General features: G+C 44.1%; 1 protein-coding gene across 3 annotated transcripts in view; it reads left to right on the top strand.

Moving 5' to 3' along the window:
• FGD5 (FYVE, RhoGEF and PH domain containing 5) overlaps nt 1–14405 on the top strand; it is a 118385-nt gene extending 103980 nt beyond the window's left edge. The window contains exons 16-21 of one of the 3 annotated variants that reach the window (XM_073901694.1): nt 100–237; nt 689–818; nt 1629–1759; nt 7480–7608; nt 12549–12703; nt 13061–14404. In XM_073901694.1, the coding sequence (XP_073757795.1) occupies nt 100–237; nt 689–818; nt 1629–1759; nt 7480–7608; nt 12549–12703; nt 13061–13097 (720 nt within the window). In that variant the 3' untranslated portion in view covers nt 13098–14404. Of the gene's footprint in view, nt 1–99; nt 238–688; nt 819–1628; nt 1760–7479; nt 7609–12548; nt 12704–13060 lie in introns of all 3 variants that reach the window. The other 2 variants (XM_025885376.2, XM_073901695.1) reach the window with 2 other exon arrangements.
• Nucleotides 14406–15931: the final 1526 nt, after the last annotated feature.

The raw sequence follows: 15931 nt of genomic DNA, 5'->3' as shown, positions 1-15931 counted from the left end.
GGTTGTAGAATTAGAATCCATCCCACACCATGTACAGGAAAGAGGGCACCCATCTAGCCATCTCCTGACCACACCGCTCATCCCATTCCATTGCTCCAGATACGGGAGAGGCTGGGGGTCAGCCTGGGGGAGAGGCCCCCCACTCTGGTGCCTGTCACACATGTTATGATGTGCATGAACTGTGGCTGCGACTTCTCCCTCACCCTGAGGCGTCACCACTGCCACGCCTGTGGCAAGGTGAGTCACCTCATCTGGGTGAGTGTGAACTTGGGGTCGTGTGGGGTGGGCACTCGGGCATCCTACAGTTACTCTTGGGCTCAGGGCAGGGTGTTTTCACATTAACCTTGTGAGGCCCCATTTACCGATAGCCTCAAACCAGGGCTCCAAATCCCATTCCATTCCACCACTGCATTCCCAAAAGAAAATCATAGCACACGTGATTATTGTCTTTGGAGGAAAAGTATCATGTCCTGGTTAAGGGCTCAGCAGAAAAACTGATAGACACTTACACAGAAACTCTGTGTCTCCACGATGGGAAAGCAGGGGGACCTGGCACAGTCCTGTGCTCAGAGCAGTACCTGGAGAGGTGGGGGGTGAGTCAGCAGAGGGGAGAAGATGCTGGTCCTCTGCACATGCACATGCAGAGGGTGAGAACTGTTCCAACGTGTGTCCCCACGCGGGCTTGCAGATTGTGTGCCGGAACTGTTCAAGAAACAAGTACCCTCTGAAGTACCTCAAGGACCGGATGGCCAAGGTCTGTGATGGCTGCTATGGGGAGCTGAAGAAGAGGGGCGGGGATGTCCCAGGACTGATGAGAGGTAACCTGGGCACCACTGTTCTTCCGGGTGGCTTCTCGCTGGCCCCTGGCTGTGCCTGAAACCACTTTCCTGGGGAGTTCAGAACAAAAGCAGCCCTGAAGGAGGAAATAAGGGTTTAAACTCATACCTGGGGCACCATTTCCCAAAATGTTGGCTCCATGGGAAATCGATAGGCACTCCCAGAAGAAGGGTCTGTGGGCAGCTAAGCTTGGGAAACGCTGGGTCAGTGCCTCTCTGTGAAGGGGATAGCAGGCGTGGTGCTTCAGGTATACTTTGCCATGGTTGACCCTCTTTTTGAAAATGTTCTATAGGCTTGTGTTCTGTGGGACCTTTCCAGGATAAGGATTTTGAGACAGATAGCAGAGGAGTTGTGGATCAGGGAAGGGCTGAGGGCTCCTTGAGTGATAAAGGATCCTGAGGAAGCCAAGCTGGCTCCTGAGAGACTGCGGTCAGGGTACAAGCTTTGCCCAAGCAGGGTTGGGCCAGAGGGACAGCAAGTGTATACTGGGCCCAAAACCAAAGATTTCTCCTCCATGGGGCCACCTGAGGCCATCACAGAGGACAGCCCAGGTGAAGAAGCGATAGCCAGCACCCAGGAAAAGCCTTCCTTCTTGGCCCCCACGGCCTTCGTGTCATCAGAGGGAGTGTGCCTGTCTTTCTGGTCACACCTAATCCCCCTCATGAGGCTGATTCCCATCTCAGGAGGGACCCAGAGCTCTAATTTTATAGGAATTGGCATTCCAAAGCAAGAAGCATGCCTGTCCATGTGGACACTCACCTCCCATCCCCTGTGGCTTGTCTTGGTTACAGAGCGGCCCGTGAGCATGAGCTTCCCCCTGTCCTCCCCCCGCTTCTCAAGCAGTGCCTTCTCGTCTGTCTTCCACGGCATCAACCCCTCAACTTTCAAGAAACAGAAGAAGGTCCCTTCGGCCCTGACCGAGGTAAGGCAGGCGGACTGCCTATGTGAGAGGCAAGGGATTTAGAAGGTTCATGCTCCTCCTCAGTGGACAGGGTCTGACCTCCCCCAGCCTGGCTGAGCTCTTCAGGACAAAGAGAATTCCCAAATGGGAGACACTCTTGTGACAAGGACTGACTCACCACTAACAAGGGCCTGTCTCCTGGGCGTGACTGAGAACATGCCTGCTTGGTGGCAGAAGGCAAGACCCGAAATGTAGATGGTGCTAAAAGTCTTTCCCATCCCTCTCTTCCCTCCAATCTTTCTTTTTTTCTCCTTACTTTCTCTCCTGTCCCATGGCCTAGACCTGGTCCCCATGGGTAGTGCACAGATCACTGGGGTCCTTCTGACTAAAACAGCCACAGTCCTGGCTTAGCCCTCCCTAGCAGGCCCTTGGAGCTGTGCTGCCCACTCGGCCTGCGGGTCCCAAAGGGCCTCGGGTGCTGAGCCTCCTGGAGGATGTGGGACTGTCTGCAGGAAGCCTCAGAATTGCTTAAGTTCAAGTCTATCCTATAAGGAGGGCCAGATTATATGTCTATATTCTGGTCACAACCACAAACAAATGTGTGCCCATGAATCTACATGCTGTCGAAAGAAGATCAGCTGTTTCCAAGTTTTTGCATTAATATTCATTACTGAGTAGCAGGTGGCAAGGGTTTCAAAAAGTGTTAGGGCATGGAAATTTTAAAGGGGTACAGTTCTACTCATTTACTTAATTCCTTTGCATATTAAAAATCTTGGGAATAACACATACATGGTAAAAAAAAAATTTTTTTTCAAAACAGCACAAAAGAATACCTGATGAAACATGAGTTTCTCTCCCTCCCCGAACTCCTCCAGTCCCACCTACTCCCATAGGTAACCACCATCAAGTTTCTTAGGGATCCTTCCAGAAATTTTAATGTATATACATAATAAAGATGTACATTCATTGATCCTTTTTTTTTTTTACTGAAAAGGTAAATTGTACTGAATCTTCTATACACTCTTCACACTTAATTTCTCTTAGCTATCATTCCACATTTGCTCACACATACAAATCTCATACTTTTTACGTTGTATGGTTGTAGCATCATTTATTTAACCTAGTCCCTTTCCACCAATTGAGAAAAGATCACCTTTTCACTCCTGCTGGACAGAACCTGAGTGTTCCATGGGCACACAGTTTGAGAACCGCTGCTCTTAGCCTTCTGGAGTCCAGCTGTCTCTGTTGCTGGTGTCCTAGCTAGCTAGCCCTTTGGTAATTTTTGCTCAAAGTGACAACCTTTTTATTACCTAGCAAAGACTGCACTTAGTAGGATTTGCAGCAGCCCCAGGAGAAATGTGCCCCACCTGTCACCTGCTGCCCTGTCCCTTCTCTGCAGCTCCACCTTAACAGTAAGCCCTGCTCCCCATGAGAAAGTCTGCGGAAATGCTGTTTCCCCGATCACCCGCCAGAAAGGGAGGTCAGAATCGGTTTCCCCCGACGTACTCTGTCCACTCTGTCTTTCTCACTCTGCGAGCTGCCCTGGCAGGGCAAGTGCAGGGAAACAAAGCCTGTGTCTGGTGCTAGGAGTCCTGGAACCTGTGGCGGACACAGGCTCCTCTCCTGGTACTTCTTAAAACAGTCCAGGCTGGGTTTCTGGGGGGCTCAGTTGTTAAGCGTCTGCCTTCGGCTCAGATCATGATCTTGGGGTCCTGGGATCGAGCCCCACGTCGGGCTCCCTGCTCAGTGGAAAGCATGCCTCTGGCCTTCCCCTGCTCATTCTCTCTCTCCCTCTCTCTCTCTCTCTCTCATGAATAAATAAAATCTTAAAAAAAAAAAAATCCCAGGCTGGTGATGGCCTCCTTTCCCTGCATTGAAGTTCATTGACCTTTGGAGTATTTGCCAAGAGATCCAAGTTCTTTACCCTCTCTTCAACTAAGTAGAGATTTGACCTTCGGTAGATAACCTCCATTCCTCCAGGCCTCAGTTTCCCCATCTGTAAAATGGGAAAGTCAGATGAAATTATTTCCAAACCTGGCCTTCTTGCTCCAATAGTAAGATTAATATTTATGAGCAGTCCTGTGGGTCAGGCACTATACCTGTCAGGTACCTCTCTTATGTCATTAATTCCAGTCTTGCTAGTAGGGAATCTAAGACTTAGAAGAAGTAAATTGCCCACATTGCCCATCCAATAACTGGGAGAACCTGGGCTGGAACCCCAGACTGGTATTTCTCCAAACCTGTATTGTGTTCTGAACCCCCACATAAAGACTGCAACAGACAAATACTACTTCTACTAATAACAACAGGAATTAACCCCCCCATTAGGAAGAAGATTATAAAACCTTTTAAGTAAACATTACAAAGAGGATCCATCCTTAAATATAAGAGATAAGCTTAAGAATCAGGGGCACCTAGGTAGTTCAGTCAGCTGAGCTTCTGACTCTTGGTTTTGGCTCAGGTCACAATCTCAGGATCGTGAGATTGAGCCCCATGTTGAGCCCACATCAGGCTCTACATTCAGCACGGAGTCTGCTTAAGATTCTGTCTCTACCTCTGCCCCCCCCCACTTGTGTTCACGTGCTCTCTCTAAAATAAATAAAATCTTTAAAAATTTTAAAAAGTGTAAGAATCAAATTTATTTTTTTGAGCATGTATGTATGGGTTTTTTTATTTTTTCAAGTTTTTATTTAAATTCCAGTTAACATACAGTGTTTATTAGTTTCAGGTGCACAATATAGTGATTCAACACTTCATACATCACCTGGTGCTTGTCACAAGTGGCCTCCTTAATCCCCATCATCTATTTCACCCATCCCCCACCCCTCTCCCCTCTGGCAACCATCAGTGTGTTCTCTATAGTTAGGAGTATGTTTCTTGGTTTTTTCTCTCATGTTTTTCCCCCTTTGCTCATTTGTTTTGTTTCTTAAATTCCACATATGAGTGAAATCATATGGTATTTGTCTTTGTTTGACCGACTTATTTCACTTAGCATAATACTGTCTAGCTCCATCCATGTCATTGCAAATGACAAGATTTCATTCATTTTCGTGGCTGAGTAACATTCCACTGTATATATTTACTACATCTTCTTTATCCATTCATCAATTGGTGGACACCCGGGCTGCTTCCATATCTTGGCTATTGTCGGTAATGCTGCTATAAACATTGGGGTACATGTATCCCTGTGAATTAGTGTTTTAGTATTCTTTGGGTAAATACCCAGTAGTGTGATTGCTAGATCTAGATGGTAGGTTAGTTATTTTAACTTTCTGGGGAACCTCCACACTGTTTTCCACAGTGGTTGCACCAGTCTGCATTTCCACCAACAGTGCAAGAGGGTTCCCCTTTCTCCACATCCTTGCCAACACCTGTTGTTTCTTGTGTTGTTGATTTTAGCCATTCTGACGGGTGTCAAGTGGTTTTTCATTGTAGTGTTGATTTGCCCTTCCCTGATGATAGTGAGGATAAACATCTTTTCATGTATCTGTTGGCCATCTGGATGTCTTCTTTGGAGAAATATCTGTTCAAGTTTTATGCCCACTTTTTAATTGGATTATTTGTTTTTTGGGTGTTGAGTTTTATAAAGGCTTTATGTATTTTGTATACTAACCCTTCATCAGACATGCCATTGGCAGTTACCTTCTCCAGTTCCAAAGGTTGCCTTTTAGTTTTGTTGATTGTTTCCTTTGCTGTGCAGAAGCTTTTTATTTTGATGAAGTCCCAATAGTTTATTTTTGCATTTGTTTCCCTTGCCTCAGGAGACATATTTAGAAGGAAGTTGCTGTAGCTGATGTCAAAGAAGTTACTGTCTGTGTTCTCCTCTGGGATTTTTATGGTTTCAGGTCTCACATTTAGATCTTTAACCCATTTTTTAATTTATTTTTGTGTATGATGTAAGAAAGTGGTCTAGTTTCATTCTTCTGCGTGTTGCTTTCCAGTTCTCTCAACACCATTTGTTGAAGAGACAGTCTTCCTATTGGATATTCTTTCCTGCTTTGTCCAAGATTAATTGACCATATAGTTGTGGGTCCATTTCTGCATTTTCTATTCTGTTCCATCGATCTCTGTATCTGTTTTTGTGCCAGCACCGTACTGTTTTAATGACTATAGCTTTGTAATATAACTTGAAGTCCGGAATTGTGATGCCTCCAGCTTTGCTTTTCCTTTTCACGGTTGCTTTGGCTAAATAGGGACTTCTGTGGTTCCACACAAATTTTAGGATTGTTTTGTTCCAGCTCTGTGAAATATGCTAGTGGTATTTTGATAGGGACTGCATTAAATATGTAGGTTGCTTTAGATAGTATAGCTATTTTAACAATATTTGTTTTTCTAGTCCATGAGCATGGGATGTTTTTCCATCCCTTCGTTCCATCTTCAGTTTCTTTCATCAGGGTTTTATAGGTCTTCATAGTATTGGTCTTTCACCTCTGTGGTTAGGTTTATTCCTAGGTATCTTGTTTCTGGTGCAGTTGTAAATGGGATTGATTCCTTAATTTCTCCTGCTGCTTCATTATTGGTGTATAGAAATGCAACAGATTTCTGTACATTGATTTTGTATCCTGTGACTTTACTGAATTTGTTTATCAGTTCTAACAGTTCTTGGGGGTCTTTTGGGTTTTCTTTGTATATAGTATCATGTCATCTGCAAATAGTGAAAATTTTACTTCTTCCTTCCCAATTTGGATGCCTTTTTTTTAGGCAATCTCTACACCCAACATGGGGCTCAGACTCATGAACCCAAGATCAAAAGTCACATGCTCCACCAACTAAGCCAGCCAGGCACCCCAATTTGGATGCTGCTTCTTTCTTTTTGTTGTCTGATTGCTGTTGCTAGGACTCCCGGTACTATGTTGAATAAAAGTGGTGAGAGTGGACACCCCGTCTTATTCCTGACTGTAGAGGAAAAGCTCTCAGTTTTTCTGCATTTAAGATAATATTAGCTGTGCATTTTTCATATATGGCCTTTATTATGTTGAGGTGTGTTCCCTCTAAACCTACTTTATTGAGTGTTTTTATCATGAATGGATGTTGTGCTTTGTCAAATGCTCTTTCTACATCTATTGAAATGACCATATGGTTCTTATCCTTTCTTTTGTTAATGTGATGTACCACGTTGATTGATTTGCAAATATCGAACCACCCTTGCATCCCAAGAATAAATCCGGTTTGATAGTGGTGAACGATTTTTTTAATGTATTGTTGGATTCAGCTTGCTAGTATTCTGTTGAGGGTTTTTGCATCTATGTTCATCAGATATTTAGCCTGTGGTTCTCTTTTTTAGTGGTTTCTCTATCTGGTTTTGGTATCAGAGTAATGCTGGCCTCATAGGTTTCCTTCCTTTTCTATTTTTTTTTTTGAATAGTTTGAGAAGAATACATATTAAGTCTTGTAAGAATCAATTTTAGAAGGAAGAATCTTTCTCCCAGATATTTGCATATTATGGGGCCTTGTGGGTTGGGGAGAGGGAGCCAAGAATCTGAAACATCACTCAGGGCAGCACTCCTGAAGGCAGTTTTTGACTCTTGTGTCGTCTCCTGCGTCCACTCAGTAAGTCCTGTCTTAATCCCCGGTACCGTTTTGCTGCTTTTGAGGTGCTGGATGTATCCTGAGACCTCATCCAAGTCTCAGATTTCAAAGCAGTATAAACACTCTGACAGCTGGTTTGCAATGTCATTTTAGCTCCGTCTGAACCATGCCTACCCCCTGGTGCCCTGACCATTCTGCTTCTCTTCTGTCAGGTGGCCGCCTCGGGAGAGGGCTCCGCCATCAGTGGCTATCTGAGCCGGTGCAAGAAAGGCAAGAGGCACTGGAAGAAGCTCTGGTTTGTCATCAAAGGCAAAGTGCTCTACACCTACATGGCCAGTGAGGTAGTGGTGGTTCATGCTCTCTCTCCTCTCACCTGTGAAGGCCCTCAGGTTAAGCTCATGCCTCAGAATGTCCATCTGGGTATGCACAACACCCAGGGCAGTGTGAGGCTGGATGCGGGTTCCAGTTCCCCTATCACTCCAGTCTGTGTTGGGCAGTACCATGAGCTGAGTGTTGCTACAAATACACAACCATGTGTCGGTTCCAAGTTGAAAGAATTTACCTTTCTCTGTGGAGATAAGGTGGGACAGCTTGCAGACCTGTGCACCCAAGTGTTTGAAGGTCACAGGCCCAGCATCTAGCACAAGCCAGGCACTCCATAAGAGCAGGCTGCTTTCTGCTCTCCACCTCAGTGTCTGGGACAGAATTCAACACAGCTTGGAGGAAGCTACCACACTTTTTTACTCTGTGCATTTCTTTTCTCAGGGAACTACATTGTTTTTGTGGTAATGTTTCTACTAAATAAAACTTAAGTTGATACTTTTTACAGAGCATCTTACCTTTACATATAAAATGTAGGAGGGCCTTGGAAGTCGAGCCTGCTTCCAGACTAGCCAGGTGTGGACTATGGTTATACAGCAGGGGGCTGTCTGGTCCTGACCCAGGCTGAAGCTGGAGGATAGTTTGAAAGATTTCCATGTCTAGCCCCCACCATCCGGTGGCTTCCACGGGCTAAACCCACTTTGAAAATGGGACTTAAGAGCCCAGCTGCTGAGCGTGTATGTTTTACCCCAGGAGGATATTCACATCAGCACAGGACTGGTGCTTCTACCCCGCCCCCAGATGCTGGCGAAGGCGCAAGACACTTTCTTTTTGGGGCATAAACATTCTCTTACGAAAGACCTGTAGCTGTGATGGTTGCAGCCTGCCCCTCCCTCAGGGAATCCCAGAGGCCAGCAGGGACACAGAAAGACAGAGGGAGACCCACAGTGGGCCTGAGTGACTCCAGTGCCCTCACTGACATGCCCACAGGGAAGCCGAGGAGAATTTTGATCTTTCCAGAACAAACTGAAATGTGATGTAATGCCCACCTGCAGCCCAGGGCACCATCTTCCAAAGTAGGTATTACACAGGATGCTCACAGGGGTTCTCTAAACAATGGATTCGGAGGGGACCCTGAGTGGGCAGTTAGTAGGAGTACTTCTTAGAATCTGTAATGTACCCAGATGTGTTGTGGATCTCTGAGATGAGGGGATTTCCCAAGCTGGCCTGACCACAGGCCCTTCCTCATGGAGTGTCTCATGGGACCCTCCCATCCCATGGACCACTCTTTGGGAAGAAATTCTGTCTTAGACAGGTGAATGAAGGCTAGTGATAATTAAATAACCACCAAAGAGGTGAATCCTGTCCATTCTCTAGGTCCTGAGCAACGGTTGTCATTGGAAGTGACACCCTAAGTTAATTTTAAAAGGTGGATTTTAAGTATGCTTCCGAAGTAGTTTTTTCCATAAAGAACTAGTACAATTTCTTAATAAGACCATGCCAGTGATAGGGACTAAGCTCTCAAATTCCATCAAAGAAAAAAGGTTTGATAAAATGGATAGCCAGTTTTCGCTGTGTGTACTATCATGAACTCCTGTTGTTTACCTGTGGTATCCCCACCTCATTCCTCTCCCCAGAGGCAGCACACTGTTCTGAATTTTTTCTACCATAGATATAAATCAAATCACATATAAATGTGACCTCTCCCACTCAGCATGAGGTGTTTGAGAGTCATCCATGTTTTTGAATACAGCAGTAGGTCATGACATTTTATGGCTGAGTAGTATTCCATGTTGTGAACATACCACCATGTGTTTATTCCATTCATCAGTTGAAGGACATTTGGGTTGTTTCTGGTTTTTGGTAATTATGAATAAAGCCACTTTAAACTTTTGTATAGAGGTTTTTATATGAAAATAGGTTTTTATTTCACTTGGGTAGACACCTAGGATTGGAATTTCTAGATCATAGGAAGGTATATGTTTGATTTATCAGAAATTACAGCCCTTTAGCAAAGTGGTCTACCATTTTATACTCCCCTCAACAATGTATGTAAGTGTGAGAGTTCTAGTTGCTCCACATCTTAGTTAACATTTGGTATTGTCAGTCATTAATTTACTAGTAGCTCAGTGTGGTTTTAATTTAGATTTCCCTACTAACTAATGATGTTTTTGATGTGCTTATTGGCTATTTCTGTATTTCCCTTTGAGAAGTATCTGTTCAGATCTCTTGCATATTTTTTTAAGTTGTCTTATTACTGGGTTACAGGAATTCTTTACATAGCTTGGACACCAGTCTTTTGTCAGATAAATGTTTTGTGAATATTCTCTCCCTGTCTGTGGTTTGCCTGTGCATTCTCTTAATGAATTTGTTCTGTTCTTTTGGTGAACAGAAGTTTTTAACTTAAATGAAACCTAATTTATTAGTGTTTTCCTTTATGGCTGTTGCTTTTCATATCACAAGAAACTTTTAGTCTACTCCAAGTCACAAAGTTGTTCCCCCTGTATTTGCTTCTGAAAACTTGAATGCTTTAGTTTTTACATTCAGGTCTATCTGAAATTAATTTTGAGTATGGTATGAGACAGGGGTTGGGGTTCATTTTTTTCCATATGGATATCCAGTTATTCCACCACCACTTGTTAAAAAAAAAAAAACTTTCCTTTCCGTAATAGGATTATTTTGGCGCCTTTGTTAAATATCAAATGACTAGGGGCACCTGGGTGGCTCAGTCGTTAAGTTTCTGTTTTCGGCTCAGGTCATGATCCCAGGGTCCTGGGATCGAGCCCCACATTGGGCTCCCTGCACAGCTGGAAACCTGCTTCTCTCTCTCCCACTCCCCCTGCTTGTGTTCCCTCTCGCTATCTCGCTGTCAAAAAATAAAATCTTTTAAAAAATAAAAATTAAAAAATCAAATGACTACATTTGGGGCTATCTCTGCGTTTTCTATTCCATTTCACTGATATATTTACCAATTCTTATGCCAATACTTTACGGTCTTAATCACTAGAACTCTATAGTAAGTCTTGAAGTCAGACTGTATAAGCCTCCAACATTGTTCTTTTATTTATTTGTTTGTTTGTTTGAGAGTGTGCATGTGCATACAGGAGTGGGGGGAGGGACAGAGGGAGAGAATCTCAAGCCGACTTCCCACTGACACAGGGCTCAGTCCCATGACCTATGAGATCATGACCTGAGCCAGAGTCACCAGTCCGATGCCAGATTGAATATCCCAGGTTCCCCTTCAACATTGTTGTTTTTAAAGATTGTTTGGGGTATTCTAGGTCTTTTGTGTTTCCATGTAAACTTGTCAATTTCTACCCAAAAGCCTGAGATGATGACAGAGATTGTTGAATCAATTTGGGGAGAGTTGGCATCTTAACAATATTGAATCTTCAACTCTATGAATATGGCATAAATCTTCATTTATTTAGTTCTTTAGTTTTTCTTGTAATGTTTTGTAGTTTTAGTATAGAGGTCTCATACTTCTGTTCTTGCATTTCTGTTAACCTTATTCCTATTTTATTTTTTGCATGCTATTTTTTTTTAGGATTTTATTTATTTTTTGACAGAGAGAGACAGCAAGAGAGGGAACACAAGCAGGGAGAGTGGGAGAAGAAGCAGGCTTCCCGCCGAGCAGGGAGCCTGATGTGGGTGGGGCTCGATCCCAGGACCCGGGGATCATGACCTGAGCTGAAGGCAGACACTTAATGACTGAGCCACCCAGGCGCCCCTGCATGCTATTTTGAATGGAGTTTATTTTCTAGTTGTTTGCTGTAAACAGATATAAAAAAATTGATTATCCCGTGACCTTGCTAAGTTGATTATTGGTTCTAGTAGTTGTTTTACAATCAAACAAGTCCTTTGCAAGCACCGATAGTTTAACTTCTTCTTTTTCTGAACTTTGTTTTTCTTCTTGCCTTAATGCAATGACTAGGACCACCAGTGCAATTTTGAGTTTAATTGGTAGGGGCGAGCACCCTCTTGCCTTGTTCCCAATCTTACAGGAAAAGCATTCAGTATTTTACTATTAAGTAGGATGTTAGCTGTAGGTATTTTATAGATGCCCTCAGATTAAGGAAGTTCCCTTCTAGTTTGCCGAGGGTTTTTTTTTTTTAATCATGAATCGATACTGAGTTTAGATGCTTTTCCTGATCCAGCAGTCTCTGAAAGTTGATTTCGTTTTATACACAACCTCAACTCATCCTCTTTCTCCTCCCACGGCCTTCTTAGCTAATTATATCTTAACTAATTGCTTAACTAATTTTATCTTTGTCTATGTGTGGTTTCATAAAGTTGTATTTTATGAGCATGTATTTTCACATAAATATGTATGTGTAAATATATCTTTATATAAAAAAATCTCTTTTTCCACTGAGTACTGTGATTTTAAGATCCACTTATGATCTCTGTGTAGGTCTCATCACAGTATTAGCAACTTTATAGTACAGACACCCTGTGTGCTCCATACTGAAACATCATGGATAGGCTGTGGGGGAATGAGTATTGGGGATATTATCTGGAATAATTCTGGAAAACAGAGTCTCTGTCAGCAGAAAGAATGCAGTGTTAGAAGGTGGTCATGAGTCCATATTCTGGCTCTGCCTCTGACTAACCTGTGTGATCTTAGGGAGTTATTTACCTTCTCTGAGCTTCAGTGTCTTCTTAGAACAGAAGTGACACTTTCTGTGATGTTGTGAAAATTCAACAAGATAATATAAAGATGAAAATGCCTGGACTCTAATAGGCTGTGACAGAATGTTAAGTTTCTTTCTCTCCTCATGACTGGTCCTGGCGGGAAGAGGGGGTGAAGAGTATGTGTGTGGTTATTCCACTGTTGCCAACCCATGCCTCACACAGAAGGGCTCATCGCGCATCTGAAATCAGAGGTAACAGCAAATGCTGAGCAGTTGATTGTATGTAGTGCCGTGTGTAATATCGTTTTCCCTTTTGCCCTCTGCAGGATACAGTGGCCATGGAGAGTATGCCTCTGCTTGGTTTCACCATTGCCCCAGAGAAGGAAGAGGGCAGCAGTGAAGTAGGACCTATTTTTCACCTCTACCACAAGAAAACCCTATTTTATAGCTTCAAAGCAGAGGATACCAATTCAGCTCAAAGGTACCCAAATAACTAGGCCTGTATCTCCTTGCCTCTCCCTCTACAAGTTGCTACCCAGGGCTCTGGCTTCTCTCTGTTCCAGCCTCCTGTGCCATCTAACCCCTTTGGGCCACAGCAGAACAGCAGAACAGAACCTGTTCCTGGTTATAAGATTTTTTAAAGATTATCATGATTAGTTCATACAGGCATGCTTTGATTCAACAGACCTTTTGCTAAATGCTAGGGAAACAAATATGAATATGACGTGGTCCCCAATGTCAGGCTAATAGTCACCTAGTCCACCTGGTCACTTCTAGGTTCTCTGACCAGAGTCTCAGAGCTGTGACACCTAAGTGTGCCCTCTCCTCTGTTTTACAGGTGGATCGAGGCCATGGAAGATGCAAGTGTGTTATAGCAGTTATCAAGCATGTGGACTCAGAATAAAGTCTTAGGTAGAATGTGGACCCTTCCAGAAGCCAATCTGTGTCTCTACTCCTCGGGACTCATATCTGGATTCAGCACGGGGCCTCATCTTTTTTGCCATAACCCCCTCTCTCACCGTCACAAGTGGAACCCCTAAGGAATATTTATGAACCACTCCTTTTCTATTCTTGTGTCTTCCACCTGCCCGACCCCCCCCACCCCAGCATAAACGATTTCCTTACCCGGTAGTGAGGTCGCATTTAGTAACGTGAAGACATGGAAACAATAGGAAAAAAGTACATTTTAGAAATGCAGGCTTCTTAGTGGAAACAAGCTTTTACAGTTTTTACTAGTGGTAAACATTATCACCTTCCATAGCATTGATGTCAGTGCCTCAGGCGAAACAAGAAACAACTGGTAAATAACAGCTACCCTCATCGAAAGCACTTTATTGTTTTACTGAGCTACAACCTCCAGTTTTATGTTTTCCAAGTGATTTACTTAAGTAAGGAGCAGATGGAGTCCTGTGGACTAATTTGCCACCAGTTCTCAACAAGGGTGTACGTACAATTGATTTGTGCAAACACGGATGGACCTTGCCAAGGGGGCAGGTGAGTGGCACTCAGAAGGGAGGGTCCTCCTTACTGCAGAGGCCGCACTGCACTGCAGAAGAAGGCAAGGATTTTCTCCTCCACTTGATCATGAGACCTGTATACGGACATGACTTAATGAAGGAAGGACCCCTTCCTTCCCGGGGTGGTCCTCACACTACCCCAGTGCTGGATGCTCGGCTGCCGGCAGGCCCAGCCCCCACCCTGGAGGTCACCACAGACCTTCTGAAGAGATAGGGTCTGCTGTAATTTATTGTGTGCCTTCCTGTGTGTACCCAACATGAGCTGACAGTGTTATGTGTGAGAGAACATGTGCTTGTTTTCAACATGGTTACCCTTCGGCTGTATTACCAAAGCCTTGAAAGATATGAAGACAGAAAAGATATAATCAGAAAGTGAATAGGTGGTCTTGGCTCTGGACACAGTGAGGGAGCACAGAAGTAGTGGCTTGAAGAAACTCTCTGGGCACCTGGGGCTCAGCCACCTCCCGCTGATGACTGCTGCTCATCATGCTGGACAAATTTCTACATAGAGCAAGAATGGGGGTGGGGTAGGTGGGATTCCTTGTTACTCTCATTGAAATAGAAAACAGTCATATCATTTCCTGATGTCCTGTCCCCTAAACAAAACGGCATTTGCTGACAAACCTTTTGTAAAAAGCACCATCTCAAGGAGTTATTTACATTAAATATTTTCAGGGGAATTTTTTTTTTCTAGTTTGCAATTTCTCCTTTAAAATGTTTGCATTAAACATTTAATTAATGATTCAAACTAAGTGATTAGACAGATCTTTTCATTAATTTTTGAGGGATCAATTCCAATGCAACCACTTTCATCATCAGACCTACTTTAAGCGGGCCTTCTAAGAGCCTTTAAAAAGCACAGCAAGACTTCGGCACCAGGTAGTGGGAACTTCCCCAATCTGCTGTGTGCCACTGGCCACTGTCAGTTTCTGGGCTCCAGGTAGAATTATGCATCTGGAAGTCATCTGAAGGTCTCTTGTACCATATAACATCCTATTTCTGATGCTGAAAAGAAGAGGTAATGGGGCTTTGATTTCTCAGTCAGTAGTCACCCTAGTAAAAACCACCTGGGTTATAGATAAAACCTAATGGATCGGTTTTATAAAAGGAAGTGGCAGGGGCCACTAAGATCCTCCACAGTTCCTATGTGACTGGGCAAGGACCCATCTGGTTTACCTGTAACTCGTTCTTACCTGTCTTTCCCACGGTTCTTCAATTTCAGCCGATTTCTACTAGTCAGTTTCGCTTGCTGTTCCTTCCCTGACCTTCTCTTTGTGCAGCCCATTTTACAGGTTCATGGGGCCTGGTTGGAGTAACTCAGGTGAAGCCATCCACCTGGCCTAAGGGTGGATGCACCCAGGGGCTAGAGAAATAACAGCTTTGATGCCACGACCACGCTCCCCAAGCTTCCCATGGTATCTGCTTTGCCTACCTGCTCCCTGGGCTTCAGCAAAGGCTGTGTTTCTAGGGAGGAAGCAGTTCTGTGCCAAGCGGTAGCCCAGAAATGAGAGCACACAGGCCCTGGGTAAAGTCACTCACGTCAGGAGCTCCATGCCTTGGTGTTTTCACCAGTCACATGGAGACCATTCCAACTTCCCAAAGAGTTCAGGGATAAAGCACAAACCAAACATTCAAGAAAGTAGACTGGGAACCATAACCCCATGGGGAAGGGCATGATGTACAAAGTGAACATGAGTAACGGGCCCTGCTCTGTGACAATACAAGATGAAGACAATATGCAAAGACCTTCCTTCTTATCCATGGAAATGGCAAGAAAGAGGCCAGGCCTGAAGAGAGCCTGGCAGGGGCAGGCTGAGCTCCTTTGTTCATCAGGTCTTTTCCCCCTCTGTTTTGAATGACCTCTCCTTGAGCTCTTCACACATGCGTCAAGAACACACAGCCCTTTGCAGGGTTGGCCTCTGCCTACTTCTCAGAATCAGTTAAATTTTATGAAACTGGAGTTGCACTGAAAGCACTTACTTTCAAGTGGCTTCACACCTTCCCTGCAATGTATTTCCAGCCTGGATTGGCCTTAGTAACTAGGAAGAGTTCTGTTCATGATTACTAATACAAAGCACACTAGAAACAAAGCGTCCAGGGACACTGGTCGAGTTCCTGGCTCCTGGTAATAATTCTTGCATGTATCAGAAGTAGGCTTTGAGTTGTTGTGGTCAGGCCGACAGACAAGCTGA

Source organism: Callorhinus ursinus, unplaced genomic scaffold (genome assembly GCF_003265705.2).
Source record: "Callorhinus ursinus isolate GAN/ISIS: 27379988/994484 unplaced genomic scaffold, GSC_fseal_2.0 scaffold15, whole genome shotgun sequence".
Lineage (NCBI taxonomy): Eukaryota > Metazoa > Chordata > Mammalia > Carnivora > Otariidae > Callorhinus > Callorhinus ursinus.
Note: the sequence above shows the minus strand (reverse complement) of the source record. Positions and strands in the feature narration are given on the sequence as shown.